The sequence below is a fragment of a genome, assembly GCF_019968955.1.
Source record: "MAG: Porospora cf. gigantea A chromosome Unknown PgA_NODE_197_length_29637_cov_371.439, whole genome shotgun sequence".
Classification (NCBI taxonomy): Eukaryota; Apicomplexa; class Conoidasida; order Eugregarinorida; family Porosporidae; genus Porospora; species Porospora cf. gigantea A.
The window spans coordinates 10697-29637 of record NW_027151485.1 but is presented as its reverse complement, the minus strand read 5'-3'; the positions used below and the strand labels follow the sequence as shown (position 1 = coordinate 29637).

Sequence of the window (18941 nt, the reverse complement as noted above, 5' to 3'; positions counted from 1 at the left end):
GCTACAACTACGGATGGTTCCGAAACTATGTCGAGAACTACCTCGGTCTACCAAGGACGCCAGAGAGGGATTTCCTAGCCAATCCCGGTTTCGTCGCGACTGAGTGGCCGTTCCCTTCCGCCCTGTGGTTCTGGATGTCCCCTGAGTCGTCGAACAACAAACCCTCCATGCATTCCATCATCAACATGTGGAAGCCTAATGGAGAGCTCAGCGTCGATAACGCCAAACGTACCAATGACTTCGGGTACCTACCCAACATTCTCAATGGTGGCTACGAGTGCGGCAGTGGCGGTCATCACGGTCCTAAGATCCGAGTTGACTACATGGCGGAGTACATGGAGCTCATGGGAGTTGACACCAGTCAGTACCAGAAGCATCTCCAGATCGATGGAGGTTGCGTAGGCAAGGCCAACATGGCTTCTCAACCGTTCCTCTACTGGACGCACCCTGATGGCACCAAAGATGGTGGTGATACGAGGAATAGGTGTTAGGCATGTTAAGAGATCTTTAATGTTGGTTTATGAATTATAAATGACCTTTGCAAGATTAACCTCGTGGTGGCACTTGAGCTGGATTCAGACCGTCGTGAGACAGGTTAGTTTTATCCTACTGCCTTCTTCCTTCTAAAGGATACTAGTCAAGTACGAGAGGAACGACTAGCACGCACCTACAGCTTTGCGGCAGGAGGGAACTCCAAGGCTGCAAGACCGCGTGCGTACGAACGCCGGCAACAAAATTTATGTGTGACTGAACCCAGTCAAACGATCTCTTACAGTGCACGATGCTGTCATTCCACACGTAACTTATGCAGACTTTCCCCAGCCAAGAAGGGTGAGCTTCTTAGAGCATTCAAAGTCGATTCCCAGGTAAGAATCACTGACGAGGCAGCAGCCAATCTCGATGTTAGCCTCTCCGCGACATACCGTTGATGTTCGTATGCTGATAACCTTGTCAAGACGTCTGATCCTCTGGACCAGCAAGAGCTCCGACTTGCGGTACACCAGGGCAACCCAACCTGGTTCTCGCTCTTTCTTGACTTTCTTCGAGTATACCTTCATCTTTGACGGCTTGTGAGCCCACTTCACATCCACGACGATTTGAAGAACACCATCATCAGTCTTAACGTGTCCTTTTATCGGTTTGGGAGTCACTGAGATCGCAGCGGTAACACGAGGCATCATGTCCAAAACAGCAGTCAACTGAGAGACTTCTTGGCGCTTCATAACTGAGCCGAGCAGCGCTGCGATCCCCTCGCCATCTATCCTCCACTGGTCCACCAATTCACCCAACTTGGTGATGGGCATCTTCCCACATCTTAGCCGACTTAGCAACTCGTCGCTGGAGTGTGGGAGGTTCCGCAGGCCGTTGTGAGTGTGCGGCTCCGAGCCTTGGGCTAGACACTGGGCCGCGAGCAGCGCACTTTTCACTCCGTCCAGCGATCCTCGGCTGTAGGCAATGTCCAAAAGGGCCTGCAGTAGTCGCCCACACTGATCGAGGCAAGACTTCAGATCTGTCACGTAGTCCGTGACTGGAAGTGCAATGTTGTAGATGTGACACTGAAGAAGCAAGAAGACTTTGAAGAAAGGTGAGGCCGGGTCGTCAGTGCAATCAAGATCAGACAGACCAAAAGGTGTTTCCAGGCCGAGATCCTCGTTGTGCTTGTCTTCGTTGTGACGAACGGGAAACGGTTCAAATTCTGAGGCCGTGGACAGAAGAACCAGCACCTCCTTGAAGTTCATGTCACCTTGACGTAGCCGTGTGTCAAAGTGTGCTGCGGTGGCGGGTGCCAGATAGTAGAGACAGGCGATACGTCCGAGAGTAGTGCCTTCCAAACCCCACTCTTCATCATCATCCAGGGGTGCCACACGTTCAATGCACCGATGCTCCAGCAACTTGTCCACAGAGGATGTGACTAGCTGATTCAAGAACGCCTTGACCCTGGTCTTGATGGAGGCGTCAGGAGCAGGATCCTCGTCGATATAGAAATCTGGATTGGCCATCAGCCTCCTAAACAGATACGTCCAGCTAAGATACTCCAACACACCTTCCGGCGACCGCACAGCGCCGGTTGAGATCTCCGCGTTTACATGGGCAACGAGATGCTTGTGGAAGAAGGATTCCACTGGGAAGGGCTCGTACAGGAACCGCCGGTAGAACGACTGTGTTAGAGCGAAGCCTCTCTCACCCTTTGGGGTTCGTGCACCAGCAGAGACGCATACGCGCGGTCGTCAAATTGAGGTCTCCCAGCACGACCAATCATCTGCAGGATGTCTGTAAGAGGCATCTCCACGTACTTTCCCAGCATGCCATCGAAGTACTCAGTGCCTTTTATAATCACGAGTCTCGCTGGGAAGTTCACCCCCCACGCTAGAGTGGAGGTACAGACAAGAATCTGCACCGCACCTTCCCTAAAAAGCCTCTCGACAATCTGCCGATCGTTGTCACAGAGGCCAGCGTGATGCAATCCAACCCCAAAACTGATTTGCAGCCCTCTAGGCGCTCACCTGACACAGTGCTGAACCGTAGAATCCTTGAAATTCTCCAACGCGGACTGAAACTCCCCAGAAGGCAAACGAGACTCGTGCTTGAACCTGAACGGGCAATTGTCCTTTGCGCAGCAGGCGATCAGATCCAAGGCTGTTAGCCTCGTCTGCCGTCGTGAGGAAACAAATATCAACACTGGGTGATTTGGTGAGTCGTTGCAGATGATGGAGAACGCTGGTTTGTTCATAGTGCCCATTCTTGGGCAATAGTGCTTCTCGTGAAAACCTTGAATCGTCACACGACATGGTACCGGACGAACGGCCGGCCGAAAGTTGAAGTGGCCATTCTGGCAAACGCCCAGCCACATGGCTATGTCCTCAGAGTTGTCCAGCGCCGTGGATAGCCCTACGAAGCGCATCCCCTTACCCACTTTGTGGGCTATGAACCGCATTCGCGACACGACAGCCTCAATGACAGGCCCCCGATCATAACCTAGCAGGTGGATCTCGTCCACAACCACTAACCTAACATCCTTTACGTAGGATCTCTGTCGCCACATACGACTTACACCATCCCATTTCTCTGGCGTGGTGATGATGATCGATGCTCGCCTGATTGCCAGGAAGTCAGGGGTGACGTCTCCAGTCATCTGTACCACAGGAAACCCCAGAGGGTCGAATTTTGCTTTCCAATCGTCGAATCGTTCTCGAGATAAGGCCTTAAGCGGTGCTATATATACCACCTTGGCCTTGGGCTCTCGCTTGAAAAGCCTCATCACAGTGAATTCGCCAACCATCGTTTTGCCGGACCCCGTAGGCGCCCCTAGCAAGATGTTGGCATCGGTGTGGAAGCAGGCGTGAAATACCTGAGTCTGAATCGGGTTCAAGAACTTGAACCCCGTGTACAGCGTCCTGAAGCGCGGGTCTTGCAGAACGGCCACAGGCAGCGGGTCCAACGGCAACAGTGCCGTCTGACTCGAGCTCGACGACGGCGGAATGAAGCTGCCCAGCGCGATGGCGTCGTCATACGAAGATCCCGACCAGGAGTCCGAGACAACTTGCAGCGAGTACTGGGCTGGACGAGGCTCGTGCACCGGCAAGGTGAAGATGAGTTCCATCGGGTCATCCGAGTTGTACTTTTCCTCTGTCAGAGAAAACACCTCATGGTGAATGATCGATGCCTCTGCAGGGTTGGACACCCATAGATGGAATCGCTGGATGGTACCGTGCCATCTCCGGCTCCAGTTGAACCGCGCCGAAACCTGCATATGGACCTGAATGATGGTGGGCGTCATCGGCCGAATCTTGTAGCAGGCCTCTATCCACGGGAACGCGTCTAAACATTGCTTGACCTTTTTCCAGTCTCTCCCCGCAGCAGCATTTAGCTCCTGGGGCGTGAAGTCCAGCAGCCGATCCATGTTGTAACCCTCTAGTCGTGCCACGGTGCTTTCACGCAGGTGAACCGAGCTATCGTTGTGCTGAACAGCCCACCTGTCAACGAACTGCATCAGGGGATGTACTTTGCAAGGTCCAATGAACCACAATCTCTGTTCCATCATCTTTGTCCATTCTAGTAAGAGGGTAGTGAGGTGCTGCATCTTGAAGCAGGGCGTCAGGGACATCTCAAACATGGCTCGAGAGACTCGTCCTGCGTTCTGGTTGATGTGGTACATGTCGGATGTCAATGTATGCGACTCGATTGGCAAGCCGCTGAGATTGGCTTGGATGAGAATTCCCACCTTCCGTCGAATATTGGCCACGCTATCGTCACCCCCCTGCTTAGCTTGGGGCTTGGATTCCTTGAGTCTTCCACCCACGTAAACCTTCTCTGTCAACTGCGACTTGGTTTGCGGTAGCTTCAGCGGACACCGCTCCGCCAGGTGATCTAGTTCGTTTCGCTCATCTTCTCGGGCCTTCAGATCTCGAAATTCAGACGCTTTGCAATAGACCTTCAGAAGGTCGACGGGAGATTCCACCAAAGGCAGTTCGCGAATGAATGTACCAATGGTGTCAACGTCCAGATAGAACCTGGTTGCCACTCGTCCCAGCTCGGTCGCAGAAAGCACGCCCGATAAGGGATTGAATCGAACCAGCTTCCGTTGGTTAAGTTCCAGAGCGGCCTTGTGTACTAGCTGCCGCCGAAATCCGGAGAGATCCGCATCGATTGCGACGTCGTCGGGAGTCAAGTTGTACTTCAGGGGCTGATGCATGGCCCGGATCAGGTAGAAAGAATGGGCTAGCCAATCCATGCCCTCCTCGATGCTGGCCACCACCCCTGTGGAGACCTCAGCGTTGAGTAGGTTCTGCAGCCGGGCAGCGAGATGAGACTCACATGGTAAATTCGCTGATGCCGCCTGCACATAGGATTCAAGCTTAGCGTGTTCCGTTATCAGATGAGCAGACCCCAAAGTGTCAAACTGCGGCCTGCCTGCACGACCAAACACCTGAAGTACATCCATGATGCCTATGTCCACAAGTCCGCCCCGGGCCGCGTCGTAGACTGAGGTGCCTTTGATGATAACCTGCCTTGCTGGTAAATTCACACCCCAAGCAAGCGTCGCGGTCGAACAGAGTACCCGCACGTCGCCTTTATAGAATAGAGACTCCACCAGATTGCGGTCGCTCCGCAACATGCCTGCGTTGTGCATAGCCATTCCATAGGGGATGAAGTCCTTCAGCTGGTGGTGCCGCGTCCTCTTGATGAGTGGACCAGGATCCGTCGTGAGGCGGAACATCTGTAGCTGCTCCTCGTTGGCGTGGCTGAGGATGTACCGTAGTGTGGCCGATGTGTCAGCGCGCGAGTGGACAAAGATGATAACTTGGTGGCCCTCCCTGACCGCCTCTAGTGTGGCGTAGAAGGCCTCTTCGTTCAGGCGTTCTCGGAAGGCGAAGGAGTTCATGCCGGACACGTGCACACCAGTAAATTTTTGTTCCAGCGGAATAGGTCTCCAAGAAGCGTCAAACGCGAAGAGACCGCTGGCAGGTGCGCCCAAAAATAGGCCTACGTCCTGGTAGTTGGGCAATGTGGCAGACAAAGCAACCAGACGACAGGCTGACTGCCCCGTCTCCACGAAGTACTTGTGTCTAACGATTACAGATTCCAACACGGGTCCGCGTGATTCATCGTTCAGGAGATGCACCTCATCCACAATGACGACCTTCACGCACTCCATGAGAGCTGTGTCTGGACTGTTCCTCGTAATGATATCCCATTTCTCGGGTACAGTTACCACCAGGTGCACCGACATCATCTGTAGACGCGTTAGAGGCTGGTCGCCCGTCATTTCGCAGACAGTAATACCCAGCGGCTTGAGGCAGGACTCGAACTTCCTTACCATCTCGCCCACCAGAGACTTCATAGGAGCGATGTAGATCATTTTGAAACTGAATGCGGGTCGTATCTTTCCGGATCTGGTGCGGTTCTGGCCGATCTGGTGCAATATGGCCAGCAGAGCGATGTTCGTTTTGCCGGCGCCGGTAGGCGCCATCACGAGCAGATTGTCGTGTGAGCCAAAAGCTTTGTCTAGAACACGGGACTGGACGGGGTTGAAGGAGGTAATGCCGTGAAAAGCCAGCTGAGCCCAGTCGGGGAGGACCGATACCGGCACCCGATCCTCGTCGTCAAAGACGACTGGGGCAGGAGCAGGCAAGGTAATCGTCTCCGTGTCTTCCGTGGTATCGACGATGGCGTCTGGTGGCAAGCGAAACTTGGTGTCCAACTTCCCAGCGGGTCCTGGTGGAGCGATACCCGGCTTCAGCGACTGCTGAATGGCCTGCTCAGAGGTATGCCATTCGACACATTCCACAACATCGGACACGTCAACCGATTTAACGAAGCTTCGGAACTGATACTCGCCACGGCCACCGATAAAGACCCTATCACGGTTCTTGATACTCCGTGACCACATCCGACGGAGGGTAGCCTCCTTAAGTTCAGACCACTGCTCCGAAAGAGAAGGAGCGCACTCCACGATGAACATCACCAGCTCCACTGAAGCCTCTCCTAGAAGGTCTAAGTACTCTGACGCCAGCACATTGGGATCCTTCACGAAAAGGTCAAGTGGACGGATGATGCCAGTCAACACGCTGTGAACGTCAGCGGTCTCCAAACGTGGGATAAGCTGCCGCTTTAGGTCCAAGATGTTCATGATATGGCTGGGAATGGTCACGAGTTGGGTTGAGACGGCCAGTGGAGACACATCTGTGTGCCAGTGGGGGTGAGAAAGCTCCAGGCTTTGCCCCACGAGCAAGCCATCGGCTTGGGGAGGTGAGACGTCATAAATGTCCTCAATCTTCGCGTCTCCTGCAACTAGGCCGTGGCGCCGTTTCCACTGTCTGGTAGAGGCGACGGGCATTACGTCTACAGCCCCCTGTCGGAGGATCCGGGCAGGCCGCGAAGGCACCACTGGAACGCCCCGCTCCATCAACTCCTGCGCCTTGGTGACCGCCATGGAGCTGTCAGCCAGCTTCAGAGCGGTCAGCAAGGGTCGTAGGTCGCGTTCGACAAGCCGTTCCAGCTCTGTTGCCGATGAGGGGCTGTACGCGGTGAATAGACTTGCGATCGAGGCCTCGTCACAGGTGTATATGTCGTAGAGAAGGAGGCCGACACCCAGATCACCAAGCTCGGCTGCCACGGGCCCTATGATACGGCTCACCACCCGCAAGGCCAGATCAAATGTGCAGGGGTCAAAAGAGGCGCCGGCCGAGTGGAGGTTGTAGGTCTCAGGGGTGAAGCGGTCGATACCAAACTCAGTCGTGGCCTCTGGCAAAACTTTGATGCTCTGAACCCCACGTTTCGAAAGGCCTTTGAGGTTCGCAGTCCATGGATCGTTCAGCAGGCAATAGGGCGAATCGCTTCCAATACGCATCGCAGCTGATGTGGCGTCAATCATCAGCTGGTCCACACTACAGAGTGGTCTCTCGGTCTGGAACGATGGGAGGTTGTCTTCGCTCCAGAGGAGGTCGGCGAGTGGTTGGAGCATGCCACGAAAAGGCTAAATAGGCACCATGCAGGATCCGATGGACATTTTTCTGAAGTCTCTCGCGGAGCCTCCGAGGGAACCCGATAGCGAGGTCCAGTGGGTTCAGGCGAACGCTGGCTCGGACGACGACTGGTCGGACGAATATCTGCCCTTCCGTGTGGAATCCGACGTCGAGGTCACTTCTACAGTCTGGCACCCGCTCCCGACTTCCAGCGAGGACGTCCGTGTCTTCAGATCTCGCTTCGCCCTTGATATCAGAGGCCTCAACGTCCCTGCGGCATTGTCAGATCCGTTTTCCTCCTGCTGCGGCGCGAGCCCCGACCCAGAACTTTCAAGGTTGCTGGCGCAGGCGGCACGGTTGCCTCAAGACCCGCTTGCCTGCCAGGCTCTGCCAGCGTTACTCGTCGGCCGCAATATGATGGTGGGCTCTGCTTCTGAGGCAGAGCCCTTGGCGAGTTGGCCTGCTGTGGCAGCCGCGATCGTCGGTAGGCAGGCGCGAGTCCTGTTCGTGTGTTATTCTGAGGAGCAGGCCGTGTCCCGCCACCGTGTAATCTGTCAGCTGGCGAAAGCGGCTCAGTGTCCCTTAACGGCTGCTCTGCTCTCGCGGAACCTCAGTAGAGCCGAGAGGGAAAGGGTGGTGGACCTCCAAACAGCGGTTTTAACTGCGTCGTACAATTCTCTCCGATACGAATTCCGGAGTACTCCATCCCTTGATTCGTTTCGACTTGTCATCGTCGAAGGCAGAGTGCTCTTCAAATGCCATGCACCTGCCGTACGAAGCCTCCTAACCGCGCTACCAGCCGGTATTCAGACAGTGCTATTAGCGGGGATGTGTCCCGAGATCGAGAACCTGTACGTGGAGAACTATTTCGATCTGAAGAAGACAGTTCTCGTCGCTGAATCGCGGAGGCCATCGTTAGGGCCGTCTCCGGATATTGTATTGGTGCCGTCTGAAGAGGCCAAGGTGAGTCACTGGCAATCTGTCCACCCAGTATCTGTGGCTTGAACAGCACCTGCCTGACTGCTTACCAGACCGTGCATTAGTCATCTGCAACCCTGTCAGACTCGCAGGGCTAGGTCCTTTTCTGGATTCTGTCCTATGTGGCTGTGACCCTGTGACGTCATCCAGAGAGACCGCCCTAATGAGCAGCCTGCGCCTACCTTGTTTAGCAGGGCACCACGTTTTGACTTTTGATAACTCTACCGATTTCAGAGAAAGAGCGCACATCTTGTCTGCCTGGACGCTCCTCCCGTGTAGGGTGCTGTTGCTTGGGTGGGACGTCCTCGACTTTCGGATAGAGGACTTCCCCTCCTGTTCTGAAGCCATCCTCTTCGACGTACCTAATCACGCTGGAATATGTCGGCGTATACTGCAATCTGTCTGGCCTCCGGACGCAGCAGTGCTGCATACCGTCCTTGCTCGTGATGTTGACTCGGAGGCTGGAGCCTGCCTGTTAACAGTGTGGAACAATCTGACGGTACGAGACCCTGACTGCCGATTGGGCCGTCTCCTGCCTCTGGCAATGAAACACAAGCCTTTTCTCCAAGCTAGTAGGTCTGGGCGGCCCTATGTACCCCCAGGGTTGCCGCCCGTCACAGTGGAAATGGTGACCAAGCATCGAGTGAGCCAGGCCTGCGAGAGCGATCCCGAGGTTATAGATGGATTTGATTCGCTGTCCAGCTCAGATGAAGCCACGTTTTGTAGGCAGATACCGCAGGGGCGGTGCCTGCTGGACATACACAGAAAGCACGGTCGAGAAACCGTTAACAGGGCGCTATACAGAAAGCATCTTCTTGACCGCGGGTTGCTCGCTCCCTTCGATTAATCACCGAACTGCACCTTCAGGCGCCTCAGACCCGCTCCGACTTCCTGGCCAGACACCCAAAGGTCTACACGGATATCAGGCTCCTGCTGCTTTGCTTGTGTACGTCGTGTGACCATGTCGGACTCCTTGTCACATTGAGTGCCAGAAACATCGTCAGTGGAGTCCAGCGTCCCCTTTTCAGCAGTTAACACTTCGCAGCCGAACCTAAACATTCGTGCCTCTCTCCAGATTCTGCTTGTACTGCAGGCTGTACGTATCGAAATGCCGTTCGAGCTTCTTGTTGAAGTGACGGTTCCGATCGTTGATGTAGTCGATTGTTTCCTCATCCACGTACTCAGACCGTCGTCTTTTGAATTTAGCCCGTTGGGCAAGCTGTTTCTCAACCATGCTAGCTAGCCGCTCTTTGGCTTTGTCCGTGGGCTTGTGAGACGGCACGATGGCGTGGCGGGGCGCGGTGAAAACCTTCTCGCCCATCTCTTCCTCCTGCTTGGCATATTCTCCTTCCCAAAAGACAGTTTCATTCAGCCGCTTGTTGTGTGCCCTGTATAGGGCGTCGTTGTTAAAGTAGTTCCACCCGAAGTGAACGTTTTCCTCCTTCCACTCGCGTTTCCTTTTTCGATTTAGGGCTGCTTGGGCTGGCTCGTCCAGTTGAGGATCGCGCTTAGAATCCTCATCATCCGGCTTCTCTGCGTCGTGATCCTTGGCAGCGGCCTTCTGGCGACCCTTCGCGTAGAGAGGATCCTTCAACAGCTTCTTCTCCTCCAGGCTCTCCCTAAGGTTCTGCTGTTGGCTCTTGTTGATGCGCTCCTTCAACCCCGCCAGTTTCTGACGTCGAGCATCCATATTACCGATTTTACCAAAATAGTTCCATCTTGAGCCTCTTCTCTCGCATCATCACAGAGTGGAAATCCTCAAACCCTCTTCTTTCACCCACTGCACGCACCCATGCAATCACGTCAGTGCACATTTCGCGACTGCCGCACAGAATGAGTGTTCCACCCGCCTCGGGAGCTAAGAACGTGTCCCAGACGTCCTCCGCCAGCGAAAGCAGTGCGCCTGTAACCCGAACCGGGCCCTGCACCTCCATGCCTGGCATCGGCCTGTCATCAGCGGCTTGTCTGGAGGTACATACTTGCACCTTGGTAAAGTAGGGAACACCTCGTGACATCTCCTCCTTAAAAAGCCAATCCTTTTCCTGGTCTCGGATACCGTAGAGCAGCCAGCGTGGAACCGAGGGAAGCAGTTGCTTGCTCGACCTCCACAGCGCCCTGAAAGGGGCCACGCCGGTACCAGTGGCCACGCACAGCAACGGGCCATCTATCTGGAGGTCCAGGCCTCTACACACCTTCACCTGGAATCCTTCGCCGATCTTCGCATTGCACAAGGAGGTCGAAACCAGACCCGTAGCTTGGATGGACCGCTTGGGAATGCGACTGAACGGCAGCTGCTTGGCCATCAACAGAGCATAAAAGCTGTCCAATGGTGGTCGGTCGTATACGTGCTGCACGACGGCAATCTCACATCGGCCAGGGTTGCACACAGAATAATACCTTGGACTGGGTGCCGAAACGTGAGACATGGCTTGCTTTGGGTCCAAAGACAGAATAGCCACCAGCTCATCCAACTGCAAGCGAGACTGCTTGACTACAAGCCAGTCCTCCTCAGTGACTATCCACCCAGTGGGCTTGACAATGGCCGATAACGTAGCCATACGCCGTAGTGCCAGGTCGTGGGCCAATCGAGGCTGCAGAGCGAAGGAGTCCCCTGGCCCGTACGACAGCGGAGAATCCGCCTCAAAGGTCACCAATTTGGTCGTCACCTCGGAAGAGTCTTGCATAAGCTCATGAACGCCGGTCACGCTGCAACGGACGAAAGCGGACTCCGAGTCACAGCGGTTCGAAGGAGATGCTGGAGCTGTAATGCCGCTGGGAGGCAAAACCCCGTCCAAAAAAGGCAAGAGAGTACCCTCCTTCCACCGCTTCCAGTCGAGTTCAATGTCGCCCGCATCATCACCCATATGCGATGGAACAATCTGAACTCCGCCCAGCCGGATCAAGTGCCGCTGCAGCTTTTTCGCAGCCGCGTTGAAGTGCGTGTACTCCGTTGATCCCAACCCAAAGACAGCGAACTTCACGTGGCTCAGACACCTCCTCTCTCGTTTCTTGCTGCCTATGTATCTAAAAAAGTTTAGACATCCGTCTGGTGGCTCCCCGTCACCGTACGTTGAAACGATCAAAATCGCCCACTGGCATAGGTCTGTGTCCAGATGCAGGCTCTCGGGGTCGTCCAGCGACATTTGTGTCTCGGGGAGGTTCGGCGATCCTTCCTCACCAACCCAAGCGGCGGGTTTCCATTGTTCCAGGTCCTGCAGCTTCGCGGTTGTGCCACGCCCGTTGAGGTCACGGACCAGCTCCTCTGCGAATGCCTGCGCGGTTCCACTTTGAGTCCCGTAGTAAACATGCACGGGCGGGCGCTGCTGGACCTTTTTGGGGGAGCGTCCGCGCATTCTGATGCATGTGTAGGCCGCCAGCGCTGAGGTAACGGCCACGGCTAGGCTCAAGATTAGCCGGCGTCGGTCAGACATGGGCTATTTAGGAGTTTCTGACACCTTTTGATAATGACACTCCAACACAGGCTCGACCCTAACCGAGGTGCACCCTAATAGTGCACCTCTATGAAGACGGCACTGCTCCTAGCATCCGCGATGGCCACTGCGTCGGCTTTCTCTTTCGACAGTTTTTCTGACTTCGTGGGGTCTGACGAGGATCTGCGTCAGAACGCACCCCCTTTGAAGCTCGACGGCGCTCTCAACATAGGCCCCCCTCGAAAAAAAAGACTTCCGATTCCGCCGCGAAAACGAAAAAAAGAGCGTCACAAATATCACTTTGCGTTCAGCAACCCGCTTTACAACCATGTAGAGGGCGCCGAGCCGTTCCCAGAGTTTGATGACGCTTCTAAGGGGCACATCTCTCCTACGTTAACGCACTGCTACTACTCGGCTGCGACCTTGGCCAATAACAAGCCACTCAAGCATGGACCTGCCACGAGGCCCAACGAAGATGCCGCGATGGCAGGGGTGTTCTTCCTTCGGAACGATGCGGCTGCTGTTCTCAACAAGGAGTTCAAGCCGGATGCTGAGGTCCCAGTGGTTCGGGCGCACGTGACGGTCGTGGCGGACGGACATGGAGATCACCACGTAGCAAGGGTGCTGTCCAAGTCGGCTGTCTGGCACTCTTTCCGCTTTTTCACGTCCAACCATACACAAGCCGCGGTTCAGAAGATGTCCTTTCGGAAACACCCTGAGCCTTTTAAGCGGCTCCTCATCCAACTCGTCGACCACGTTCAAGAGCGGCTTCTGACGGACCCCCTGACAAGGTCACACATGCGTTCTGCCGGAAGCACGTTCTCAGTGTCGTTGTTGTTCTCTTTAGCTGACGGAAGGAGGTTGGTGGTTTCAGGCGCGCTTGGTGACTCGAGAATCTATAGGATTACCTACTCGACGAACGACCTACGACGCCAGGTGTCTACTTCAGGCTTCTTAACTGCCGATCAGAACGCCACCAACAAGGATGAGCGCCGACGAATGTTCGCCCTAGTCAAGTACCGCCTGCAACAGGCATACCCACCAGTGTTACCACACTCTCCTGCCTTAGACCTCGCCGCCTTGGAACGCCGTGTTGTGGAGGAATCTCTTCCCACAGTGTTGTGTTCTGGAACTTTGGTGGTCGCTGAGGGAGAGGCTGAAGACCGCGGCAGCATCTTACGGCGGCTGGGCGACGCAGCTGCCTTCTCAGGGCACTGGACTATGTGTATCACGTTCTACGAGAAGTATGTGGGCTGGGCATCACTGCCTTCCTTGAGGGCATCAGCCCTGCAGCCAACTGGTGGCCTAGGGGATATTTCTCCTCTGTCGTTCCTCCGCAGGTACCGACTTGAAGAACGAGACATCGACTTCCGCATCCTTACACCCACCCCCAACTGCCACACATTGCTGGTCAACGGCTCCGATGGCTTATGGGACGCGCACAGCTCTTTTGGTCGGTCAGGAGGCGGCCTTTTGGAAGCTGTGCCCTCAGGCTATCTGGGTTCGGCGGCTTCATTGCTCACTGCATGGGCTTATGAGCGCTCATCGAAGCGGCAGCGAGACGACACAACCGCAGGCACTCTTTTCGTGCCAAACGCCTGTGAATTACGTTGAGGACATTTGGGTATGGGAATGTGTGGGCGCCAACTTTTCTGGCAGCAGATTAGCTAACATAACGTCTCGACATTCTCTGAGAGCTGGCTAAGATCCAACCGTGGAACCAGGGGAGGGCGGCTGCTTCCAGATTTGCTGGAGGGTGGAATGTCTTCTTTGTTAGACTGGAGTATCTTCATGTCTATCTTTGGAGGCACTGGCTCAGGCACGCGGATCCAACGGTGATTCAGGGCGGCTTCCGCTGTAAGGCGCTTTAGTGGATCAGGGTGTAGCATTGATTCCAGGAAGTGCTTGACTCCTGGGGTTAAGTAGAGCGAGTCTGGGGAGGCCCACAGGAAGTGGGGTAGTTTCCGAGCATCCAGCTGCATAATGTTTGCGTAGGTTGTGAACACGCAGTCTCCTGAAAAGGGCAGATACCTGTGCAGGCAGAAAAACAGTGTCAAACCTGCCGCCCAAATATCAGCTTTGGACGTTAAAGGTCCTCCGCGCAAAAGTTCTGGCGCGAAGAAGTTCGCGTCCATCGCGTTTTCTGGCTGCAAAAAGGGCTCCACCCCACGAGTGGCCCTGTGGAAGCAGCCGAGCTTGAGCTTGTTAACAGACGCGGACTCCACCACCTTGACAGCGGCTGGACGGACGAACTGATGTACGACGTCATGGTTGTGGACGTACTGTAGGCCTCGAAGCAGCTGACGGGCTATGCTCTTCAGGTCGCCCTCAGTGAGAGATTTCGACCGGGCAAGCCGGAGCAGATCCGAGTCGAAATTGTCCATCACGAAGACGACCTCTTGAATCTTCGCAGAACACGTGCCCTGCTTTCCAGCTTCCATGCTTTCCACGTCGAAGTTTCGGGAGCTATAGTCCCATAGGTTCACAATGAAAGGACTAAGAGTGCCCAGGTACTTGAGCAACGTTATCTCCGACTGCAAGGCTCGGGTTCTTGGCGGTGTGTCCGCAAATGCCACCTTCATCGTGAAGAGAGATTTAGAGGTCCGATTAATGCAGCGGTACACGGAGCATTCAGCAGTCACCTCCAGAGGCTCTTGTCGGACATACTTCTGCTCAAAACTTTCGTCCATGTACTCAGTCAGCCGAACGCACCCCTCGGCGGCCTCCTGCAGACTTGGTACTGTAGACAGACAGGATGCTACCTTTTTCCTCGCTAGAAGGAGATGAGTAACTAAGGTTGGTGACGCTACCTACCTGCAGGATGAAAGTTGCCCATCACCAGTAAATTTGGTGTGCACTATTGCGTATTGCACACCATGACGGCAGACACGCCTGAACAGCTTCCCAGCGGCGACACTTCCGTAATGGGCCAGCTGGCCATGATGGCCTCCCTGCTTACGCAGGGATCCAAGCCCGCGAAACCCAGCGGCCATATGAAATTCGATGTGCCTCAACCTGAGAGGTACGACCCTCCAACTCTACCTTGGGGACCCACTCCTGGCCCCAGGGCCTCAGATATGAGCTCCGAGGAGGCCGCAAAGCGATTTGGAGTGCCCAAAATCGACATGTCGGATCCTACGCTGCAGAAGATGCTCCAAGGCTGCAGTGAATTGGAGGTGAGTAGCGATGGCAGCGGAGTTAGAGGCACGTGGTATGACAGCAGCCTCGTCGAAGCCATCAACGCCATGAACTCGGTAACCGAGGCGTCACGCTCTACCTTCAACCGCGTCTTCACCCCACTTTGGGATAAGCAGTCGGCGGACCCTCCAAAAGTCAAGCCTCAGTTACCTGTCATACGAGAATTCGACGAAAGCCATCAACCGGCTGCCAGAGCCACAATAGTAAGCGTGGAAGACACACGCGAAGTGTACGAAGTGCCGACAAGCTTTCTTGCGCATGATATGTAATTTTTGCCGGTGAATGCCGAATAGTGATGGAGATGAACAGAAGTGCATGCGCCTCCTGAGATCCATACAACACCAGATTGAACAGACCAATAAGGCGTTGGATGAGAAGCAGGAGCGGCACCGTAGCAGCTGGTGTCTCGCTGTGAACCCTCATGGTGCGCCGAGGATCGCACAGCACTGTCCTCATGCGCCTGAACCACCGGTATCGCTGAACGTGGAAGAGACCAATGCGCCAAACGAACCACAGACGCAGAAGAAACCCAATGGACCATCGATGAGGCGGCGGAAAACGCCAAAGAACGCACCACGACGACCATCAACGCCATATCCAGTCGACAACCAGCCACAACCCTCAGGACGATACCAGGAGTACTTTTTTGAGCCGCTAGCTTCGGTTATCGTGAAGGAACCCACTAGTGTTAAAGCTGATTCCACACCGCTCCAGAGTACCGCGCCGCCAACGTGCGCCGTCGAAGAGCCAGGGGTGAATAGCGACTACGGCGATGCTGCCATCGGCAGACTGGTCACCGAGATATTCGATGTGTCAGGTAGCTGGTCAGATTCTGAATACTCGTCTGCCAGAGACAGTGATCCAGAAGCAGCGCCGGCGGCAGACAGTCCTCCAGCATCAATCTCGGCGGCAGACAGTCCTCCAGCATCAGTCCCGGCGATAGACAGCCCTCTGGAAGAAGTGGCCAGAGACTCCTCTCCCGTGGGAACCACTCCAGGAGAGGTGGACTCCATTCATCTCGATTTGACCAGCGTAAACCCTGAGCAGGACAGCAGATCTAGCGCCAGCTCCATATCTCCCATCTCCTGGATAGAGAAGTTGGCTGATTACGAGCGGCGCTGGTGCGACACCAAAACTAACGTTCGCCGGACTAGACTACAGAAACAGGCTCTTGAGGACGACATGGAACGCCTCAAGACCGAAATACAAGGGCTCATTCACGACGTGATGGAGGGGACCTCAAGTGCTAACAGAGCGACACAGTGCGACATTGAGGAGAGCGGCAAACCTCCCAGTTCCCGTTCGGATCCTCCTAAAATCGCAGTCCTTCAGGAATCTGTGAGCTCCGAGAATACCGCCCTTCCACGTGCAAATAAGTTTGCCGACAGGGCGGAATTCATTCAACGATTGGAGAAGCTTCTCGTGCGGAGATGAAAAAAGCATATATGCGTGCAGTGTCGCTTTTGACGAACATTAGCATCAGTGAATCAGCTGAAGAGAACAAGCAGTATTCAGTAGTATTCACAGCCGGACCTGAGGCCCGACAAGAGGGGGGAATCACTGTATCATCGACGACCGCTCGCAAGATTCTGTGGGCGCTCGCCGACCAGCTACGAGTCGACCTCCTAACACCTCTCAGGTCTAATGCGCAGGACTCCAGCGAAGAGGATCTTTTCGTTCCGGACGAGTCGAATCAGTTGAGCGATGAGCTCCCATCGACCTCGCAAGTAGTGGGCTGGACCGATGTCTGTCAGAAGGTCGAAGGATCTACAGACGATGAGCTTGGGGGGCGGTGAGGCATTAAGCATATGTATAGCAGCTTTGAATACGAATCTGCTGGATCGACAACCAGCAAGAAAAAGCGCATTCGCACACGCCGCTCCCTTAGGAAGATGGACTTCGTGGATACGTTTGAGGAGGAGACTCCGACAATGCGGCTAGTTTGTGTGGCACCCCCCGCAGGCAAGGCCGAGGATCACACCTCGAAGGTCCCGTTGCCCTGGAGGGTAGGTGTTCACGTTGTTTCTTTCTCATCTCGGTTGCAGGATGTGGACCACAGCTTTAAACCGCTGGGGGTAGGCGATATGATCGAGGTTCTCGCGCAGTTGCCGGCTGCTGAGGAGCCTGTTGACCCCCAGGCCCTTCCTGGAGCGACCCCTAAGAGGTCTCTGGGTTCGGAGACTGATTCGAACCAGAAAGCCGCCGTGGAGCCTTTCAGCAAAAATGTGGATCCTTCCAGCAAAAATGTGGATCCTTCAGTGTATAAAGTGCACCTCGGCAAGATCATCCACGGCCAAGACACACGCACCACACTAATGATCCGGAACATTCCCAACAAACTAACCCTTGACGACCTCCTCGAACTGTTGGCCGACTTTGAGGACATACTGGACTTCGTGTACGTCCCAATCGATTTCAAGAACAAGAGCAAGTTTTGCAATGTGGGCTACGGTTTCATCAACTTCCCTGATTACAGCAAAATACCCGTCTTCTACATGCGGTTCCAAGGGAAGAGGTGGACAAGCGTGCATTCAACGAAGATCTGTGCCTTGACCTACGGGCGTCTACAGGGCAAGCTGGATCTTCTGCAGCACTTCGCTTTAAGTAATGTGATGTATCAGCCCCAGAAGATGCGCCCGATATTCAGGATGGACAACGACAACGACGCAGACCGTGTAGTTACTGCGTACTATCCGCATTTGGCGGAAATGGCAGTCGGCGATATGAGAACTGTGCGGTGGTTACATCTGGGAGAGAAGGCGAATGAAGATGTGGTTATGGACAGGCCAGCCTCCTCTCCGAAGTCGGTGGTGGAAGATCTGGATTCTGCGGGCACGGAGTCGAGTGGAGACGTGATTCGGGACTTTTCCTGTGACTGTCCATGTGCCTTGACCCGCACAGAGGCTCAGATCCAGATGCAGCTCGTGAGGGACGAGCTAAGCCAGCTTCAGCCCGAACTGTTAGTGCTAGAGGGACAGAGAACCTGCTTGGATGACGTATTGAGCTCCACCACACTCCTACCATCAAACAGAGGCTTGGCTGAACGCTTTCTGAGCAAGGTAGAACATCGAGTTGGAGATATTGAATCCCGACTTCTCCAGCTACTACAAAGAGCCGTACTGATAGCAAGGCATCTCATAAAGACTCCTGCTCCTGACGAAGACCTGGACGGCCTCGCTGAGGACCAGAAACGGCTTCTACTTGGATTAGAGGTCACAGCGGACTCTTCTGACGGTCGTGAAGAGGTGATGTCAGAGATCCGCGAGAAGCAAGCAGACATCCGGCGAGAGGCTGAAAGACTTCGCCGAAGCACTAGTCGGCGTATAGAGGACCAGATATGCGGTCAAATGGATCGAATATTGGAACATCGACACCCTATGATTCCTGCGAACGCGAAGGAGATCCAGGACCGATTAGCCGTTGTCGTTGACAGCATGTTTGGCAAAGGCCAACAAACGGTTCGTATAGAGGATGTAAACACCTTGCTGGACAACCGTCCTGACTTAAGACTCGCATGGTCTGTAAATACGAACGAGTTCACTGGAGTGGACGTTAAGGACATCTCTGTGGAGGTGCACTTGTCTGAGACCCTGGCCAAAATTTTATCCCGGTGAGAACGAGCAGCCGAATTTCAAGAGAAGATGCTGTTAAACATGTGCAGTGTAAAACGATTGACCAACCGATCAACCGTGGGGGAGGCTTCCACTTGAACCAGAGACAAAACGGTTCATCAGAAATCGAGGTTTAGTGCACGCCAACACTGCGATGGGAAAAGTTCACGGTTCACTCTCTTCTGCTGGTAAGGTCCGTAACCAGACTCCCAAAATCGAGAAGAAGGAGAAGAAACGCCCTGTGACTGGCCGCGCTC

At 54.6% G+C, this 18941-nt stretch overlaps 8 protein-coding genes across 15 annotated transcripts; 5 read left to right on the top strand and 3 right to left on the bottom strand.

Moving 5' to 3' along the window:
- Positions 1–134: 134 nt before the first annotated feature.
- KVP18_001191 (uncharacterized protein) lies at positions 135–491 on the top strand (the record flags this gene model as incomplete). Its single annotated transcript, XM_067950949.1, has 1 exon — positions 135–491. One exon carries the CDS (start codon positions 135–137, stop codon positions 489–491), a length of 357 nt encoding a protein of 118 aa, XP_067811717.1.
- A 312-nt stretch (positions 492–803) lies between these two features.
- On the bottom strand, positions 804–7465 carry KVP18_001187 (uncharacterized protein; the record flags this gene model as incomplete). 3 transcript variants are annotated; one of them, XM_067950941.1, is made up of 3 exons in its annotated part: positions 804–2159; positions 2186–2477; positions 2505–7375. In XM_067950941.1, the coding sequence occupies 3 exons, from the start codon at positions 7373–7375 to the stop codon at positions 804–806; spliced, it is 6519 nt and encodes a 2172-aa protein (XP_067811709.1). The 3 variants fall into 3 exon arrangements, with proteins under 3 accessions (XP_067811709.1, XP_067811711.1, XP_067811710.1); XM_067950943.1 differs by lacking the exon at positions 2505–7375 and having other exon boundaries at positions 2186–2305; XM_067950942.1 differs by lacking the exons at positions 804–2159; positions 2186–2477 and having other exon boundaries at positions 2501–7465.
- A 25-nt stretch (positions 7466–7490) lies between these two features.
- Positions 7491–9291, top strand: KVP18_001192 (uncharacterized protein; the record flags this gene model as incomplete). Its single annotated transcript, XM_067950950.1, has 2 exons — positions 7491–8429; positions 8458–9291. 2 exons carry the CDS (start codon positions 7491–7493, stop codon positions 9289–9291), a joined length of 1773 nt encoding a protein of 590 aa, XP_067811718.1.
- A 204-nt stretch (positions 9292–9495) lies between these two features.
- KVP18_001185 (uncharacterized protein) lies at positions 9496–11875 on the bottom strand (the record flags this gene model as incomplete). Of its 3 annotated transcripts, XM_067950935.1 has the most annotated exons (2): positions 9496–10116; positions 10226–11875. In XM_067950935.1, the coding sequence occupies 2 exons, from the start codon at positions 11873–11875 to the stop codon at positions 9496–9498; spliced, it is 2271 nt and encodes a 756-aa protein (XP_067811703.1). The 3 variants fall into 3 exon arrangements, with proteins under 3 accessions (XP_067811703.1, XP_067811704.1, XP_067811702.1); XM_067950936.1 differs by lacking the exon at positions 10226–11875 and having other exon boundaries at positions 9496–10134; XM_067950934.1 differs by lacking the exon at positions 9496–10116 and having other exon boundaries at positions 10145–11875.
- A 90-nt stretch (positions 11876–11965) lies between these two features.
- KVP18_001194 (uncharacterized protein) lies at positions 11966–13489 on the top strand (the record flags this gene model as incomplete). The annotated part of the gene is made up of 1 exon (XM_067950954.1): positions 11966–13489. One exon carries the CDS (start codon positions 11966–11968, stop codon positions 13487–13489), a length of 1524 nt encoding a protein of 507 aa, XP_067811722.1.
- A 53-nt stretch (positions 13490–13542) lies between these two features.
- On the bottom strand, positions 13543–14711 carry KVP18_001189 (uncharacterized protein; the record flags this gene model as incomplete). Of its 2 annotated transcripts, XM_067950945.1 has the most annotated exons (2): positions 13543–14666; positions 14690–14711. In XM_067950945.1, the coding sequence occupies 2 exons, from the start codon at positions 14709–14711 to the stop codon at positions 13543–13545; spliced, it is 1146 nt and encodes a 381-aa protein (XP_067811713.1). The 2 variants fall into 2 exon arrangements, with proteins under 2 accessions (XP_067811713.1, XP_067811714.1); XM_067950946.1 differs by lacking the exon at positions 14690–14711 and having other exon boundaries at positions 13543–14565.
- A 40-nt stretch (positions 14712–14751) lies between these two features.
- On the top strand, positions 14752–15342 carry KVP18_001197 (uncharacterized protein; the record flags this gene model as incomplete). Its single annotated transcript, XM_067950965.1, has 1 exon — positions 14752–15342. One exon carries the CDS (start codon positions 14752–14754, stop codon positions 15340–15342), a length of 591 nt encoding a protein of 196 aa, XP_067811727.1.
- A 46-nt stretch (positions 15343–15388) lies between these two features.
- On the top strand, positions 15389–18687 carry KVP18_001193 (uncharacterized protein; the record flags this gene model as incomplete). Of its 3 annotated transcripts, none has more annotated exons than XM_067950951.1 (3): positions 15617–16411; positions 16462–16865; positions 16893–18687. In XM_067950951.1, 3 exons carry the CDS (start codon positions 15617–15619, stop codon positions 18685–18687), a joined length of 2994 nt encoding a protein of 997 aa, XP_067811719.1. The 3 variants fall into 3 exon arrangements, with proteins under 3 accessions (XP_067811721.1, XP_067811719.1, XP_067811720.1); XM_067950952.1 differs by lacking the exon at positions 15617–16411 and having other exon boundaries at positions 16519–16865; positions 16893–17079; positions 17119–18687; XM_067950953.1 differs by lacking the exon at positions 16893–18687 and having other exon boundaries at positions 15389–16507.
- Positions 18688–18941: the final 254 nt, after the last annotated feature.